General features: G+C 40.9%; 1 protein-coding gene across 5 annotated transcripts in view; it reads right to left on the bottom strand.

Annotated features, from left to right (window-relative positions):
• Efemp1 (EGF containing fibulin extracellular matrix protein 1) overlaps positions 1–18,631 on the bottom strand; it is a 60,950-nt gene extending 42,319 nt beyond the window's left edge. The window contains exons 1-6 of one of the 5 annotated variants that reach the window (XM_029558637.1): positions 18,482–18,499; positions 17,704–17,744; positions 17,496–17,552; positions 17,202–17,289; positions 7,990–8,038; positions 7,441–7,827 (exon numbers count right to left, since the gene is read on the bottom strand). In XM_029558637.1, the coding sequence (XP_029414497.1) occupies positions 7,441–7,827; positions 7,990–8,038; positions 17,202–17,282 (517 nt within the window). In that variant the 5' untranslated portion in view covers positions 17,283–17,289; positions 17,496–17,552; positions 17,704–17,744; positions 18,482–18,499. Of the gene's footprint in view, positions 1–7,440; positions 7,828–7,989; positions 8,039–17,201; positions 17,290–17,495; positions 17,553–17,703; positions 17,745–18,285; positions 18,456–18,481 lie in introns of those variants that run through there. The other 4 variants (XM_029558636.1, XM_008822997.3, XM_008822995.3 and 1 more) reach the window with 4 other exon arrangements.
• Positions 18,632–19,427: the final 796 nt, after the last annotated feature.

The following is a 19,427-nucleotide window of genomic DNA, read 5'->3' as shown; positions in this document are numbered from 1 at the left end:
CTTTGACTTTATCAAACTACAACAGAAAGTGGTTTTCAAACTTGACTGGGTTTGTTAAACACTAACTGAATAGTTTTGTGTTATATTTGATCAATTTCATTGCAAGATTGTCTGTTTACTCTGGACTAACAGAAATAAATGTACAACTATTTGAAAAGTGGTTGAAGTTTTAGAATTTGATTAAGTGAAATCTCATTTTAAAAGTTTATTTAGCACACAATTATATAACATGGATTCACTGTCTTTCCCTCCTTTTAATCTCTGTTCAGATGAAATAAGCTATGTGTGCTCTTGCCAGTATCCTGACACTCAGCCTTCCTCTGTGTAATTTCTTCACTTCATTAAATGTCTACATATCGACTGGGGTGTAACTACAAACCTGCAATTGTTCTAAATTCTTTTAATGGCATTGCTTATTTCTGCCAATATTTGAATGTAGTTTTTTTGATCAGCATTATTTTCGAGTGCACAATCTGCAGTCACCCCCTGGAAAAAGCAGTGTGCTAATGGAGTTCAGATGTGGCGTGAATGACTTGTTTGTACATTCATGCAAAATCAAACACATTTGGGACAAATTTTGTTTACTCTTTGGTTTCAAAGAATTAAATTGTGCCAGTAATTTAACAAGTGCAAAGGCAATCCTGACAAAGGGGGACTTGTTGATTTCAGAGAATACAGCCTGGGATTTTCTGCTCAGAAAGAAATAATGAGCCAGTCCCAGCACACATTCCTGAAGTTACCCAGGCTTGCAATTCTACGCTAATCTGCTGCTTTGTACTTCTGTGGGGAGAAGGAAATTCATTCCACAGATTAAGTGTTAACTAGTCTTAACAAGAATCTTCTCATCTTTGATGGGAAGCTCATCTTTGATCAAGTTTAAATTGAACAGAAGACACTAATATGAATACTCTTCAAGTATTTGATGACTCACAGAGTCTGAAAGGAATGAGATGCTCATCTGCGCGTCTGATACTGGAAAGACTCCCTATTGCTTTGGTAACTCACAGATGCTTTAGGGCCAAAGCCACAGCCAACTTCCTTTCTGTCAATGGCTCTACACAAACCGAACCTCCAAACTGCTCTGCTTCATTCCACAAGTGTGTGTCGTGAGCTTAAAGGAGATCCTCATAGAAGACATAAGTGTCATCGCTGTTGTCAGAACACAACGCAGAGTTTCACTCACTGGTAGTGTAAAGACAGTTACTTCATCTTTCTTTTCAGGTTTTATAAGAGATGCAAGGATTCCTGTTTACTCTTTTCTTTGGGATTGTGCCTATGGTGCTCCTGGTTCAGAGAAACAGTTCCAACAGGGGCTTCGGTCCACATATTCAGGGATCATCGTACCAGTGAGAGTAGTTGGAAGAGAAGATGATGTCATTCTACCTTACAGAAGAATGGAGGTTTTCATGCTTTCTCTTCACCACTACACATATCCCACAGAAAGTATTCTGACCCTGCCTTCTGATTTACATAGTAGGTGATACAGCTTCCTAAAGAGTACGTTGGGGCAACTGCTCTCAGGCTTGAGCAAGTATCAGAAGCATGGGAGTGCTAAAATGTAGGTTGCTGGGCCCCACTCCCAGAAGTTCTGATTCTGTAGGTGTGGGACCCAGAACCCTGCATTTCTAATGAGCTGTCAAATGTGTCTGGTGCCTCAAGTCTAGGAATCACACTATGGAAACTACTGAAGTTTGATCACACAATCTTCTGAAAGGTGACCATGCTGATCTCTTTCTATCCTTTGACCTCAAATGGTTGCCATGTTTATCAAGGAATTCTAAGGACATTTTCTCGTGCAAATCAGATACATAGACATATTCGCTACAAATGCATGTTAAAATGATCTTAAATTGACTAGAAATTCGATGACCACAGTATTTTGAAAGGTAAATAATAAAAATTAGCTTTTTCAGGAGGAAATCAATCGTCTCTATCACATTGCATCAGCTTATTTACAAAGTAATTAAGTTTTTCCCATTCTTAACTCCTACACATTTATATGACTTCAGAGAATTTTCAGATACTCAAAGGTAATTAAAAACTAAAAACAATGAAGACCCATAAGCAGGCCAAATGCCCATTTTCTTTCTGCTTGAAGTATTTTTTAGGTTAATATCACAATGTACTCAATTATAGTCTTCCTTTTATAAAATATCTGTTTTCTTAGATCAAAGTTCTCCAGTGGGTTGTATAATTATATGCAACGAAAATCAGGCATTTCCTCACAAAACCAACCCAAGCATCTAGAGACCCTAATGACATTAGTCAGATCAACAAAGGGGGCAGTGTTTGAAAGCTGCTTCTCAAGAACAATACCAGGTATGCTGAGCCACCTGATCACACCATGATTTAGAAATATTCTTCTGGATATGAGAACACTTAAGTCTAAAATGAAAGAAATCAAAGAAAGATGTCCCTAGCATCTAAGAAGCTGAACATGTTAGTTCAGGACTTCTTAAAGAGCATATATAATTACTTCTTTTCAAAATAGTATTTTAGTTGTCCTGCTTACAAAGAAATGTGCAGGGGAGAAGAGAAGGCCCTCAGGAGAACAGACCTTTTTCAAGCTTCAGTATAATCTGCTGTACCCTTAGACTTTATAAGAGGACAGTTTTTTTTTCAGTGTTGTAGTTGCTTCTGCATCATGGGTAATAGTGATAAAAATCAAATCACTGGAAATACAGGTGAAAGTTGAAAAAAGAAAGACTTTAGCAAACCAAAAACATTGTAATTGATGCACTGGCCCTACAGAAATGTGAAAAGATGAGCTTCTTATGGTATGGCATATCCAAGTACGTAAGTGCTGATGCCTTGGTACCCCACTTATGCAAAAGAGGAAATCAATGCAGTTTAATTTTGGCTTATGAAAGTTCAATTCAAATTACCAAAAAAATAAAAAATAAAAATAATAAAAATAGCCGGGTGTGGTGGTGCAAGCCTTTAGTCCCAGCACTCGGGAGGCAGAGGCAGGCGGATCTCTGTTGAGTTCAAGGCCAGCCTGGTCTACATAGTGAGTTCCAGGACAGCTGGGGCTACAGGGAGACCCTGTCTCAAAAAGACCAAGAAACAAAAAAACAAACAAACAAATAAATAAATAAATAAATAAATAAATAAATAAATAAATATAAAAAGTCTCACTTGCCAGGAGAGGTAATGCATGCCATTAATCCCAGAACTTGGAAAGTATAGGCAGGTGGGATCTTGGTGAGTTCAAGGCCAGACTGACTTACATAGTGAGTTCCAGGATAGCTAAATAGAGAGACTGTTTCAAAAAACTGGTCCAACACTGCCTTTATCTGAACAAAAGGTGCTAATGTTAGGACTGTCTTGCTCTTGGTTATAAAATGTGTGGGATCTGGTTATAGAGCTGTGCTGCAAATGATCAACCATCCTATTTGCCTTGGTGTGAGACAGTTCCAGTGAAAGCAGACCTGCAGTGTTAACATCAGGATCATCTTGGCAGAGAGAGATAGCTGATAACTCTAAGGTATGTTTTCACATTTTATGTCCTACCTTATATACTTCATGCATACATATTTATGTACATCTGTAATAAATAATACAAGTCAAGTTCTGTGCTCTGGACTTGACTCTATAATCAGCTTTACTGGGTACCTTTACTGAGTTTATTTCTTCTTTTTAAAAAATTACATTTATTTGTTTGTTTGTTTGTTTGTTTTATTCCTTTATGGAGGGGTCTTGTGCCTGACTTGGTTTGCATGTGGAGCTCAGAGGTCAACTTTTGGGAGTCATTTCTCTCCTTCCACCATGTCAGACCTGGGGATCAAACCCAGGTCAAGTGCCCTTTAACCCCTTGGGCCATCCTGCCAGTCCCTGAGTCCATTTCTTGATGGTCCCATTCCTTTCATGAGTTAGTAGTTGTGCCTATGAATGGTGACCAAGTTAATAACGAGTTAATTACAAGTTATATGAAATGTCTTATGTTTAATTTTGGGTAAATTAAGTGAACAAATTTCTCCAAATTGGATAATTTATATTTTCTTTCTTGCCAGTAGCAAAATGATATTTCCCCTAAAAAATGTTTTTTCCCCTATAAATCTGGGACGCTGAGAAAATTATATTTGATAGAAAAAAATCCATCTTTTTTTTGTTGGGGGGGTGTCTTTTTGAGACAAGGTTTCACCTAGCCCCAGCTGGCCTGGAACTCAAAATGTAGATTATGCTGGCCTCAGTTTCACAGAGATCTGCCTGCTTCTGCCTCCTGAGTGCTGGGATTAAAGGCATGCACCACTACGCCTAGACCATTCTTAATTCCATTTCCTTTAAGGAAGATCACTTAGACTGTGCAATAAAAATGTAGACTAAATTAGAGGTGAGCCATCGATCAGTTCTAGTATGTTTCCTATTCATTCAATTTGTTTATCTAGGTGAATATAGTCTTTGAAGACGATGATATCACAATGGTTTCTAAAATCTTATCTACACATGACTTCAGATATGCAACACTGAAATGATTGTGTAATTGTAGAGCTGCTAAGGATAACGCCAGTCTCTTGAAACACCTATTGCACCTTCATTTTTTGAAACAAAAACGTACTATGACCTGATTTTTGGATCTCATGTTTTAAACATTTTATTTTTGTAAAAAACAAAAGTCCTGGGAAAATAATGTGAAGCAGAGTCAGAGCATATTTCCATTAAGCTGTTAAAACATACATATATATATAAATAGTCTATGTATTTATTTATAAAATAGTGTACATTAAAAAATCTAGTGGTAATTCAATGCTTGGGTAAAGGTCATGATTGACATAGTGTGTTTGAAAACTCTGTTTATTTTAAGACAGAAACAGTACATATTTCAGCCCTTGCAGAAATAAATGCTCTGTTTTATGTTATGTAATGATGAAGCGTACCTGCTAGACATGAGTATGCAGCATTTAAAAGGGAGTAGAGATGTTTATTAAAACAGAAGGCTCCTTAAACTGCATGATGCTGTCAGGAATATAGGTCCTTGGAGCACGTTATTGGTTTTTTTAAGCGGAAGTCTCTACACTTTCACATTGTTAAAAAGCATTATTTTATGCTGCTGGCTTGGAATTCGAGTGTCATACAGCTGCAGGCAATTAGAAGGAGCCGGGTTGCATGTTTGATTAGTTCAATAATAAACGGGCACAAGTGTGACTCGACTTATGTTAGTCAGATTCCCTAGACAGATTATTCTGTTATCATATGAAGTAACCCTTTTTATCAACAATTAAGTAAATCCACATTTATGGGCACTTTGCAAAATTGGGAGGTGGGAAGAAATCCAACTTAAGCTTTAATTCATCCAAAAAACTTTTAACCCTGCTTTCAATGGAATGGACCCCAATCCCAAATTTTAGAAACTGGCTGAATTATTCAGAAGAGTTTGTATTAAATACTTGGTGTGTACATAACACACAGCCACACATTCACATTTTCCATAAGCAAGGTACCTAATAATTTAATTTATAACTAAAAAAAATCCCCCAAAGGAGTGAGAATTCTAAATATTTTAATATTTGAAAAATAACTTCATAAGTAGTCTAATTATTTTAAAGAAAAATTAAATGGGGTTTCATGTTCATTATTCACAATATAGGGTCTACTATAACCAATGTGTGTTGTAAGTCTTGAATATATTTTAAAGTTCCTTCATTCCATTTTAGGCATTGTTCTTGAATTCAACCAGAAGTGTCAAAGATGAACCATAAACTACTTTGGGAAATGACCCATTCTTTATCTATTTCTTTCTTTCCCATGTATCATTAACGTATACAATACCTACAGGGCTAAAAACCCCTCATAATATAAAAATAAAAGCAATTTAATTAAAGTATTTATTTTCAGAAAATATACCATAAAATCTCCCAATCTAGCATATTTAAATAACACAACTAGAAGTTGACATCTGAACTAAACTGGAGGTATTTTTCATCCGTATTCACTCAAATACATATAGAAGGATAACCTCATCAGTTTATCTCCTTGACATAATGCTAAATTAAATATCAGAATATCAAGCAGATGCTGAGGCATTCATCACCAATATTGGAATTCTGACTCATGACAGTAACACAAAACAGATGCTCATCTGATGTTCCCTCTGAAAAGTGACACCATCACTGCATGGGTTAGCTCTTGATGTGGGGTAACTTGAAATTTGCACACAAAATATGAAATAATAAAAGCCAGAGCTTGGTAGGCTTTCTTACTTCACTTATAAGTCATTTAAGACCTACTGTATCTCTAGAGACATAAAACAAAGCACGGGAGAATAGGGCGTCATCCTAGGACACAAGGGATAATCTTCCACTAATGGAGCAGTTTGATGGTACCAACCAGGGAAGGAGGAACATGTTCTCTTTCCCATTCATGACCAAGTAGAAGGACAGAGCTCCTGGGGCCTGTCCATTGTCCAGTGTGTATGTGCTGATGACAGGAAGTCCCTCAAATGGGGTCTACCTAGTGAACCCCTAGCAATGTGAAAGAAGTCTGGGAACTCCTATCTCAGTAAAAGAATTACCATACCAGGCAGCTCTTAAAAGGTTTGCTAAGAAGGAAAAGGGAAACAAAACCCCTTAGCACAGTCCAGTTAGCTAATATCTTACTTGTCTTCAAAGCCTGAGATTCTTATCACTTTGCTAGTATGAACCTACAGCTGTTTCTAGAATACACAGTGATGTGTACTCTTTGTGAAAATAAACACAAAAAAAGCCCAGGCAGATGGTGCCATGGTGCAAGTGACAGAAGCAAAATGGGCTGAAATGAGGGCTTTAAAAGGAACACATGTGAGCTGCACAGCCACCATTCCTTCCAAGGTGGAGAGAAGCAGGAGCCCTTTTTCTTTATTCTTGAATGAGGAAACTAAGTTAACAGCAACTCCAATGACAAGAAAGCCCAGGAAAGCAAAGTGGGGGGGGGGGGCATTTCTGGAGTGGCTCCACAGCACAACTGCAAATTCCAAACAATAATGTGACCCTTATTCTGACAGTTAGGACTCTAGCACCCTCCTGCCAGGGTTGAAAGCCAGCTCTGCACTTAACACCTGTGTGACCTCTGGTTTCAAACTTGGCTGCATATGGGAACCACACTGGGAGATTTAAAAAATAGTGAAGCCTGGAATTCACCCCTAGGGACTGTTATTTAACTGTGCTAGGGTGTGGCTTGGCCACTGAGAAGCTTTAAAAGGTTCCTAAGAGACTATAAATAGAGCAGCTATGGTTGGGAACCTCTGATGAATTTTCTGGGCCAGGCTCTTCATTTGTAAAATGAAAATGACATTGATAGCAACTACCTTTTAGGATTATGCCAATGATTTAATATGCTATTAAAGACAAAATACGTAGCAGTGTCCTGTGTGGGAGGCCTTTGATAAATGGGAACTATTACCGTCCTCACCAGGGGGTGCACTTGGTCAAGAACTTTCTTGTTAGTACAATAAATCATGCTCACCTTGGCACACGTTATGCTCACTCTGCTCGTAGCCTGCTGCACACTGGATCCGGTGGGAAGGGTTGGAGGGAATGCGCTGAGGGTCAGCTGGGTTTCTCCGGATGACAAAATTATTTCGACCAGTCTGCACTTCCGGGCCAGCCACTGCAGTAGCACTGGCCACAAAACCACCCCCAGGCACCACACCACTGGCTGCCACGCTACTGGCAGCTACACTTCCGGTGGTGGCACCCGACGATGCTTCGGCAGCTGGTGTTTCCTGCTGAGGCTGTTCATTATTGACAATAATTTGGGCTGTTTTAGGAAGGCAGAGGTATCCTCCGTAGTGGTTGACACATTTCATTCCACCTTTGCAAGCGTCTGGGACAATGTCACATTCATCAATATCTGTGGTCAGTAATGAAATAAGTCAGCCATCTTCTCAGAGGGAAAATGGAACAAGTAAATACATGTACACATATTTTGGGTTGAACACACACAGGACAGGAAGAGCAACACAGGAGGTGGAGACGGCCATGCTCAGAGAGGAGGTCTGGGAAGCAGGCTCACCTTTGCACTGCTGCCTCACAGGGTCCCACTCGTATCCATCAGTACATTGCTGTAAAGAAAGCATCAAACATGGTGACAGGAGGTAATTAATGGTTTCCCCAATAAAATTTGGTAAAAGCTTTATTCTGATGGCTGGATCCCAGCCAGATGATCAGATGGATAGTTGGATACTCTCTGGCCTCCCCCCTCAACACCTTTTAAAAAATATTTTATTATTTTTATTTTATGTGTATGAGTGTATTGCCTGTGTGCATGTGAGTGCACCCGAGTCGTGCAATACTGCAGAGGTCAGAAGAGGGCTTTGGATTCCCCTGGAACTGGAGTTAAGGATGGTTTGTAGCCACCATGTGGGTGCTGGGAATTGAACCCAGATCCTCTGCAAGAGCAGTCAGTGCTCTGAACTTCTGAGCCATCTCTCCAGGCCCTGCCCTTTTCCCTTTTAAGACAAGTCTGTGCAGTGGGTAGCTTAGGGATCCTTTCATTTCCCAGCTGACTTGACTCCTCCACTGGGTGTGATACAGTTGTTAACCACCATCTTCTTGGAATTTTTTTCTATTTTGAGACTAATCTCTGCCAACATTTCTGACTGCAATTTTTTAAATTTGCCCCCTCTTTTCTATGTTGCAAATTTTACAAAAAAAAACAAAAACAAACAAAACACAAAAGAAAAGAAAGAACAAGAAAAATATCAACCAGGTTCCTTATTTCCCCATTCTGAACTCTTCCTTCTCTTTCTAAATTCTGAGCAGCTGGACATTAGAAGCCAGATCTGCAGCTTCAGAGCAGATTCGGCATGCAAGCCCCAGGCTGACAGACTACAAGCTGTCAGGGGTTCCTGGGGAACATTCCACATGACTGAAGACATTAACAAAATGAATCCCTCACATCAGTCCCTTCTACATCCTGAAGGTCACACATTATTTCCTCAAAATGTAATCAAGATCCCCTCTTCTGCCTCTGCCACCCAGGAATACAAGACAGCCCAGCTACAAATGGGTACTGTGGACTATTCTCAACTGCCTGGCATGGGACCTTTCCCTCATTCTGTGACCTACAGAAGGGAACCCTCATTCTACCACATGGGTCTGAGCTCTCCTCAAAGCTCCCACCATGTGCTTTGTCTATGGCAAGAGCCTGAAATCTTCTCAGAGACTCTGCCACGGCGCTGTATTTCTATCTATGTCTCTACCAATAAATCTCTTATGCAAAAGGCCAATCCATCTCAGTGTCTCCCTCTGAACCCCAAACCCTGGACCTTTCCTAATAGTGCCAGAACTCAGATGGGAGCTCCAATGAAATGGATTGCCTTTTGGGGCCCCTCTATCCTTGCTCCTGCTTTCTCCATGCCCAATACCGGCTCTGTTTTTGACTGGTGAGGGGTTTTTTGTTCTTTGGGAACTCTGTCCATTCAATAACTTTTCCCCAAAACTCTGGCACTAGGTCAGAGTGTCCTGGTCTTGGGCTGGACTTGATTGCCCTAAATCAGCTGAGTCTAAGGACACTTACTTTCACTCAATTTACTATTTACGACACTTGTCACAGCTCTGGAAGGGAGTTGAAGGGTTACTAGAATGCTGTGTTCACTTATCCCTCTCTGTGGGACCTGATTAACTCCCTACAAGCCTCATAATGAGTAATTTTTGCTTTCCAAACTCATATAAGCTTAGGTTACTTCACATAGTGCAACACAAGTGGTTAGAGACTTCCAACGTCAGAGCCTACCTTAAAAACTGCTGTCCTCTCTACCACTTACTTTCAAATTCTGCTACAAAAATCTACTCCAAAAAGGCTTTCTCTAGCTGGCTGCAAACTGTGCTTTTCTCTGTGAGAGATAACAAGTTGCCTCTTTGCTAGCTAGACTCCTGGCTCTGGTCACATAGCTAGAGGCTCTCCATTTTTGGCCTCTCCTCCTGGCTCACACACATGGTGGCTCCTGGCTACAACTCTTCTCTTTGAGAGTTTCTTTGTAAATCCTTTCCATTTCTCTCTGCTCCCCACTCCCTTTTGTCTAGCCCAGCACTAATATTCATCTGGAGGCTTTCCCCTCCATCCCACCAGTGGCTATCCCACCTGGATTGGCCCTTAGGGCTGCTCTAAAACCCAACAGGGTTTGCTGTAGCTTATTCCCAAGCAATTTGCTATCTGAAGGTTCCCAAACTGCTTTTGAAATCTCCCAAATCCCTTGAACCACACCTCTTCACTTCCCTACCCACCTATGCACCTGAGGCAGAGGTTAGAACATGCCCACAACCACGCCATACCTCTCTTCTGAAGTAGCAAGCTTAAAACACTCTGCCTGTTCAGATATAAACCTTTGCTCTATCCTTTGCCCCTCTCCAAGGCTAAATGTAATCATGTTTTTTCCATGTGTTGTCATTTTGTTTATGTGCTACAGCTGTTTGTTGCTTGTGCTCACAGATGTCACATGTATGTAAACTGTCTTTATGTGTCATTCTGTGGCCACCGTAAAGGTTATAGAGTGTATGTATCTGATTTTAAGATGTGTCCATGTCTATGAGTGGGTATAGGTAGGTATGTATGTGGATATAGATATGTCAAGGTAAAGAGGCTTTTGCTCTGAACATAGAGGGGCATCTTAACATTTACCCCACAGATTTGATTTCATCAAAAATATAACTTCTCTTTTACAGTGTATTTAAGGTGATTACTATGTTCTGTACTGATGACTATTAGATATTTGAAATACAATGTACATGTTTTCTGTATTTCAAATAGGATTTATTAAGTTTTCATTTAAAATATAGTACTCTTTAAGATTTCATGAAATTAGACATAAAAGACATTAAATAAAAAAGAGATATAAAATTTATAGATATAAAATGCACAGTTTGTAAGGAAGGTTAAAAAGGGAAATTTTTTTAGATCAAAAAGATTTTGTATAGAAAATTTATGAAAGAGGATTATAATACAGTTGTAGCTTAAATAATTATAAGTACTATGCCCAAAATTCCATTGCACTGAGATAAATTGAAGCCTAATTCTCTGTTTATAATAATAAGGTTTCCTTAAGTATTCTTTTTCTTTTTTTCATTTTCATGTGTGTGGTATACGTGTGTGTGTGTGTGTGTGTGCGCATGTGTGTGTACCTATATGTATGTGGATACATGTGTTATGGGCATATGCACATGGGTGCATGTGCATGTGGAGGCCCAAGATTGGTGTCAGGAATCATCTTCAATCACTTTCCCACCTAATTCAATGAGACAGAGTCTCTCAGTGAAACCTAGAGCTCACCTACATGGTTAGTCTCATCAGCCACCTTGCTCTAGGGATCCCAGGTCTCTACCTTCTGAGACTGGAATCACAGGCAAGCCACCAGGTGCACCTGGTACTTATGTGGGTTCTGGGATCCAAACTCTGGACCTTACTCTTGTTTGGCAAGCGGTTAACCACTGAGCCATCTGCCTAGCCCCTGGCTTTCTTAAGTACCCATTTGCTCTTAGTAATCTTTACAAAACCTGGCTTAGAAAAACAAGTATATAAAAATTATTACACTTATTTACTCTGTGTATCTATTTGTATATGTGTGGGCTCATACATGCCATGGCACATGTGTGAATATATCAGAGGACAACTTTCGGCAGTGGGTTTTCCCTTTCACCATGTGGGTCCTAGGGATTGAACTCAACCTTGGGGACAAGTGCCTTTACCTGCTGTGCCACCTTATCCACTCAAGGATCTTATTTTATCCTTTTACTAAATGAGATTTAGTAAACCTTTGAAAGACTGTGATTAGATTTCTCCAAATGCTAAACATGTTTTCCTATTGAGCAAAGTTTTCACTTATTGAGTAAACACTGCCTTAACAGAAGGAAAAATTCTGTTACAAAAGCTTATTACTGTTTGAGATATTCCTGCTAAGTTACATACCAATTATAAAATTTATTCTGTTGGAAAAATAATTAAATCTACTTATAAATTTGGCCCCTTATACAAAAATTTTTTGTGCTTATGCTCCTCAGTCCTCTAGATGGATAAATTAATAATTACAGCTAATAAATTATGAGCTTTTCACAGTAAGCTACTGGGAGGTGAAGATAACCAGATGATTTCATTAATCTAAAGAAGACTCCTTCTAAGTTAAGGGAAATTACCATACTTTTATATTTATTAAATACTTTTGTAAAAGATTGAAATTTTGCTTTGCATATTCCTAATGCTAAGAGTAAAGTAAAGATTACAATGTGTCCTTACTTTAATAATGTTATTGAGGGGCTGGAGAAATGGCTCAGCAGTTAAGAGCACTGACTGCTCTTAACAGAGGACCTGGGTTTGGTTCCCAGCATGCACATGGCAGTTATGAACCATCCTTAACTCCAGTTCCAGGGGACTCCAAAGCCCTCTTCTGACCTCCTCGGCATTGTACGACATAGGTACACTCACATACATGTAGGCAATACACTCATACACATAAAATAAAAATAATAAATATTTTTTAAAAATCTGTTTTTAAAAAAATAATGTTTTTGATATAACTGTTTACCTTACACAGACCCTCTACCCTACTTGGACCAAGTTTTCATGTAAAAGAATTTTATCATTCAGTATAAAGTGAATAAAAGAAATCTTATTTAAAATAGAAAAAATGTATTTTAAATATTTCAAAAGAAATCCATTGGGGCGGATTCCTATATTTTAAATTCACACTCTTAGAGTCAAAACAAAATTTTTTCTTAGTAAGAAAAAAGAAAAAGTCCACACAATTAGATTACTACTCTACTTTAATTCCATTTACTACAGTTGGAGACACGTAAGTCTCCAAATACACCTCTTCAAGTATAAATTAGAGTGCCTGGCTTCTTCATCTGCTATCTTTGCTACAAGATGTTTTTTTATTCTTTTAATATAATATTAGATATAATATTTCTGTTGATCAGTATTACCAGGTAGAGAGGACAGGAAAAAATCAGATCAGATAATGATGGTTAATAGATTAATATAATCCAGGAATTTCTTCCTCAACAGTTTTAGTAGCCATTTCTCCCTCCTGAAGAGTCACCTTGCATATTCGGCCTCATCTTCATAAGCTCCTAAGGTTGAACTTCCCAGCAATATGACAGACCAAATAATACTTACAATGTTTGGTCAATGGGAAACTGTAAAGCTACACCTGCGTCATTACAACTTCAACAAGATGCACGTGTGTCGTCAGAGCTTCAAAGCTGAATGTTACAGGTGCAAAACCAAAAGTTGTATCTTGGACTATCTTAGCCTCCCTAACTCCAGGACACCCCAACAGTCAGCAGGAAGGAATCAGGTTGAATATAGTGTCTGATACCCACCCCCAAAGGGTTTTCTCTTCTCTTCCATAAAGCTATCCTTCCATTTCTTTTTTATATAAACAAAAAGGCTGGAGATGTTAGAACCCAGACCAGCTGTTGCTCAGGTCACGCCTATGTGCAGCTGTGTCTCACCACACCCTCATAGCTGATTCTGTGCTCAGGCTAACAGACTTCATGCTATCAGGGGCTCCCAGGGACACACCCTGTATGATGGATACACATTAACTAAATGGGGCCCTCCTCCCCTCAACCCCCATCCTCAAGGTCACACATTCCTTCCTCAAGCTGCAAGAACCCCTCTCTTCTCCTGCCTGGGAATTGGAGACAGCTTGACTGTAAGTACACACTATGGAGTTATCAATCTCAGGGCACAGAACCTCCCACTCCCTCAGAAACCTATAAAGGGCCCTCCCTGACTCTGCCACGTGGGCTTGGGCTCTTCTCAGAGCCATGCTGACTGTCTATGGCATTAAGGTCTGAAATCTCCTCTGAGCCTCTGCCCTGCTGCTGTCAGTGTGGTTATGATATTAATTCTTCTAATAAATCTCATATGCAAAAGACAACCCATCTTAGTGTCCCCCCAAAACCCTAAACCATTCACTGAGCACCTGGCCTTCCTTACCATTCTGACTCACATTTCATGCCCTGGTCTGCCTCTGAACTCCAGTTCCTACAAGTCTTCTCTGGTTCACTTACTAGATAACCATCAAGCACCTTCTCACACCAGGCATTGTCCCAGGCTCTGGGATAGAAAGATGATGGAGAACTTGTCATTGTCCTCAGGTAGTTCTTGGGTCAGAAGACATAGATGGGTGGAGTTGTTGCAAGATGTCAGTAGCATGTGATGAACATGTTTGTGGAAGGGGAGGGACTCTGTCCACTGTGGACAGAAGGAAAGGCCTCACAGAGAGGGTAACAAGTGAATTTTATAGAATGAGGATTTTTTTCTAGGGATTCTAAAAGGGGGACGATTATGAGCAAAGTCACAAACAGTTGAAGAGGGAAGGAGTTGCAAATAGTGCTGGATGGGGAGTGAGGTTGGCAAAGTAGGAGAGGGGAGGCAAATCCAGGAAGCCTTTCCTTGACAAGGAGAACTAGATTGGGCTCTGAAGGTCAATGACTTTCAGGCTTATTGTGCCTTGGAATCATCCAGGGTGCTTGTTGAAATGCATTTTTCAGCTCTCTTCAAGGATGGATTCTGTAGATTTGGTAAGAGGCCTGGACTCTGGGATCTTTAGCAAGTGCCCTGATTCCCATGCAGGCTGTCTACAGTGCTACAGGTGATAAGAAGACTGCAGAATTTTTAAGCTCAGGAAACAATTTGAGCAGATGTCATTTGAGAAGGTCACTGTGCAAAGATGCTTCAAGGCAGACTGACTGTGCAACAGTGGAGTAGTCAAGCAAATTCATTTAACAGAGGTATGAATTGATTGTGCAAGTAGATGCTTAGGAAGTAGCTGGCCGAATAGAGGCATAGAGAGCAAGTCGGCTATTTTAGTGATGTTTGACAGTTTCTAGGGTGAAAACCAAACTCATGTTATCTCTCAGATGAATTTGTCCTAGTTTCCCCAACACTGTCTAAGATGTCACCATCACACAAGACCCAGAAGCATCAGCGTTGCCATCTCCACTTATTTTCCAAGTCTGACTACATTGCCATTTCTATAATTACCGTATTGGTACAAACCTTCCTGCCTCATAAGGAGGCAAGGCTTCTTGTATTTACATTCTGTACACAGCAGCCATGGCAGCCTGTTTTCACTCCTCCGCCTAAGAGTTCATAGTGACCTCTGGCACCTACAGCTTTATGGGTATTGTTACAAGGGTGGGCCATTATCCCATGAAGGACTAACAGGAACTGATGTAGAGGACTGAATTTTCTCAGTAAACAAAGAAACTTAAATTCTTTTGATAGTGAAGAGAGCTGTTTATGTAGATATTGTCCAGCAAGTAGCTGAATGAGCCTTATCTTAAAAATGGAAGGGGAAGTAGGCTGTCTGATTGTAGATACTAACTTCTTAGTCTTACTTCTGGATCTTTCAAACCATGCCAAGATGGCAGTTCATTTGAATAATTTCATGGTACATAAGGAAGACTTGCAGTTTGCTTTAGTATTTAGTGTATTACATTAGCGTTTGTAATATGGGTCTACTATTAAACAAGCCCAGATTGAACTTGGCTTCATTAGTTGTTGACTGTGTTGCCTTAAGAACATTTTTGTTCTTCAATTACACCACCAGCAGGAGGAGGACATCACTTACTTCATACTTTGCTACAAAAACATAAAATGTATGTCCAGGTGCTTAAGGAACACTAGTTACCTTTTGTCCTTTAACCATCAGTTATTGGGCACACACAATTTAAAAGAGAATAGACTTAACCTTGGCATAAAAGAGCATCACAATCTGGAAGACCTGTTATAACAATCCTAAAACTTTAGTGCTTAACCCATAGTGAATACTTTCTGTTTGAAATAAATAAGATTTAGGTGATTGGCAAAAGGATGGGGTATAAGAAAGCAATTCTAAATACATAAATAAATAAATAAATAAATAAATAAATGAATAAATGAATGAATGAATGAATAAATAAATAAATAAATCCACTCAGGAGGCTGAGACATTAAGATCATGCATTCAAGCCCAGAGTAGGTTATATAGTGAGTTCCACAACAGCCTCAGCTCTATAGCAAGACCCTGTCTCAGAAAAAAAGTAATAAAATCTTTTATTACATGATTATAACAGTGGATAGGAAGTTCAATCTTAGCTCATGGAGAAGGTAGTAAGTGTAGTCTGAATAATGAAACATTTTCATTTGAAGATAAACAGCACGGGCATTCATTTCTCTTGGTTTGCTTTGTTAACAAAACATTAAGTTAACGAAATATTTATACTAAGCTATTTTATTTTATTTATAGTTGATCTGAACAGAAAGGAACATTTCCCGAATGAATAATAATATTCTAGGGATAACGTGATACCAAATGTGAGATAATGTTTATTATTAGTAATTGATGTTAGCTCACTTTTGAATTTTATTTTCAAAAAACTGACATTCATTTGAGTAGGGTTACCTAATTTTATAATTTGGAAACAAGTAGAAAATGTGTTTTTCATCTTCTCATTCAGGACACATGCCATTCATCTCACTGATGAAAACTAGAGAACACAAAACAAGAGCCCAAATGAGCTAAGCACTAAGTACTCAGCTAAGCACTGCCCTGCTCTTTTCTCACGACAGCTATTTTTGTTAGTGGGAGAGACCAGATGATATTTTTAATATTTTATTAAACATTGGTTTTGCTGATGAGATTAGCTAATTAATCAAATATTACTTGGAAATGCCAGAGATACTAACAGAAGTTGTAAAGCTGGGTTGCACACACTGCACTTTAAATTCACTCTGGCACATACCTTATCCTGGTAACCCAAAAACTGTGTCCACAGGGTACTTACATGAGTTTCACTATAAATGACCATACAGTCTTTATGAATTCAGCAAAGTTCACTTCATGAGAACACAGGTCAGAGGCACAAATAAGATGCTGCACTTATGACACATTTTTGATTTGAGTGTCACCTTGCATGCATTGATTCCCTAAAACCATTAATTCATTGAGTGTGTTGAAAACAAGCAGTTTACACCGATTTTAATTTTAAAGTGTTCTTTTGGGGACCTTGTACAAAGCATTATACTCTGGCCCCCATTTCATTTTGTGATCTAAAGGAACTTTTGAATGAACCCAGGGCTATTTACAAGGAACCCTAAATCTGAATCTTACTAAAGTGTTGTTAATTTACTATACTTCATAGAGTCCAGCCTACATACATTGGCAGGGGCGGATAAAGCCTTTCTTGTGCCATAGAATCCTGCTGAACAAACTTATCTCAAATTCCATCACCCCTTACCGTGTAAGTGATGGTTTCTTCGGTATCCTGTGACTTAACCAGTGCCAGAGTCAGCATAGTCAGGAAAAGGGTTTGCAACATCTTGACCCTCAAAGGAAACAGGACAAATAGATGTTTAGTATCTGCTGCGGCGAAATACCAAAACTTTAGCAGGGAAGCAAGCAGGCAGTTAGGGAGGGTGAGGAAACTACAGAGTCCGAGATGCCCCATTTACAATCTGCTTTCTCATCCCACCGCTTCAACCTTCGTCTTTGCCACCAAAGGACACTGGGGACACTGCAAAACTGCACTTACTGTATTCCATTCGTACATATACCAAGGAAACGCAGCGTGTACGTATTTATTCTGTACCTACACAGTAGGCTCCAGAAAAAGGTAGTCCAGGGCAGGGGAAAATAGAGTATGATCAAATTCAAAGACGATGCAACACCCCTGTCCCCAAGGTGGAAGCTGGGCAGTCAATAGCTTGTTTTTTGGAACATTAGGTTACCCTATAGCTCACCTCCAGTCAGTGAAGTTCCGTGCCCAGATCAGCAAAAATACCTGCGAACCAATATGATTTACAGGCCCTCAGACTTTTTTTGTAAGTACGAAACAGCAAAACCAAACTGGGGGGGGGGGAGCGGGGGGGCTAGTTCCCGGGAGAACATCAGAGCCTCTCACACCCCCTAGTGCGGCTTCTCGCATCCTCCTGCACCACTCGGAAAGCTCCTTTTCCACGCAGCTTTCTGCGCACAACTTGGAGGCTGGTTAGAGATGCAGCTCAAAGTCCCGGGTTCCCTTGCTCCTTAGTCCCCAAGTCTCTGACCAGCTGCCTACAGGGTCTGGGCTGCCTAGGGTCATATGGGCGGATCTCAGTGCAGCTCCGGGTACCAGTTTTGGGGTGGTTGGCCTGGCGCCTGCAGGGAGGTGAGCCACCTTTTTTTTTTTTTAGCTGAAATCTACCAGGCGGCTGTCCGCGGAAGCCATTAGGCTTCCAAACAGCTCCGGTGCAATCCAGGTACTGCTTAAAGATCTCACATCATTCCCTGAAACCTACAAAACCACGCTGACCACCAGAGCCCTCCCGGTTGGTAGCGCTCACACTCGTGCCCAACTTCTCGGATGCCATCCCGGTCGTCCCCCACGCTGACATCGCTTTCGGAGACCGCACACCTCCACCTCCCTCTCCTCTGGAGCCCGCAGGCACAGTCCGGACCGTTCTCGGGGTGCTTCTCAGCCCTCGGGTCATCCCACCTCTCCCCGGCGCACAGCCTGCGTCCTCGGCTCGCGGCTCCTACCTGAGCGGCTGCGCGGCGCCGCGGCACGGGCGGGAGGGAGTGCGCAGGGGAGGGCAGCCCGGTGGGTCTGAACTGGCGAGGTCTGGCAGCGCTGGCCCTGAGAGGAGGAGGGGGAGGAGGAGGAGGAGGAGAAAGGGAGGGAGAGGGAGGGCAAAGGGGGGCGGAGGAGGGAGAGAGGGAGGGAGGCGCAAGCGCCGAGCCGTGGCTGCGCGCCCGGCGGGAGAGCGCTTCTCTGCCGGGTCCGCGCCCCTGTGCAGTGTGGAGCCCAGCCTGCCCTGGCAGCCCCGCCTGGCTCCCCTACTCTCCAGGACCCTAGCCCCACAGGGCACGTTTGAGATGTGCTGTCCAATTATCTCTCCTACAAAGTTTTTAAGAGTCTCCAGAAATTGCCTAAAATTTTTATCCCAGTAAGTGATTCCTAGGAGAGTAAATTAGCGCTACTAACAGAGCTGGTCCTCTGGTCTTAGCTCTTAATTTCATCAGACCCCCTCCCCCAACTCCCTGAGGTAGGAGGTCTGCTTCTTCACATGGTGAAAGATGACGATGGATATGTTCATTTTGTGGCCTATTAGGTGCTGGGTGTTGGGAGTGGGCCAAATGGAACTCAGACTAATAAAACTGTGTATGTGTGTGTGTGTGTGTGTGTGTGTGTGTGTGTGTGCGCGCGCGCGCGCGCGCGCGCATGTGTGTATGTGGTGTCTTGTGTGTCTCCAGGGCAGATGGGGGTTGTTGATCTTGCAGCTCATTTTTTAAAATATGAGTCTCCTTTCTCATCTAGTTTTTCTTCTCCACTGGCTCACTTGGAATTCCCAATCCTGCTCCCCCAGAGCCAGGCAGTTTGCTTCCACCTTTAACCCTAATGGCTGAATTTCAGGAATCTGGAGAGTGAAAAATATTTTTTCCTGCTTCATCCAATCATACCACACAGATCACAGTTATCTCTGAT

Source organism: Nannospalax galili, unplaced genomic scaffold (genome assembly GCF_000622305.1).
Source record: "Nannospalax galili isolate Female #2095 unplaced genomic scaffold, S.galili_v1.0 scaffold286, whole genome shotgun sequence".
Lineage (NCBI taxonomy): Eukaryota > Metazoa > Chordata > Mammalia > Rodentia > Spalacidae > Nannospalax > Nannospalax galili.
This window is presented reverse-complemented; position numbering and strand designations above follow the sequence as displayed.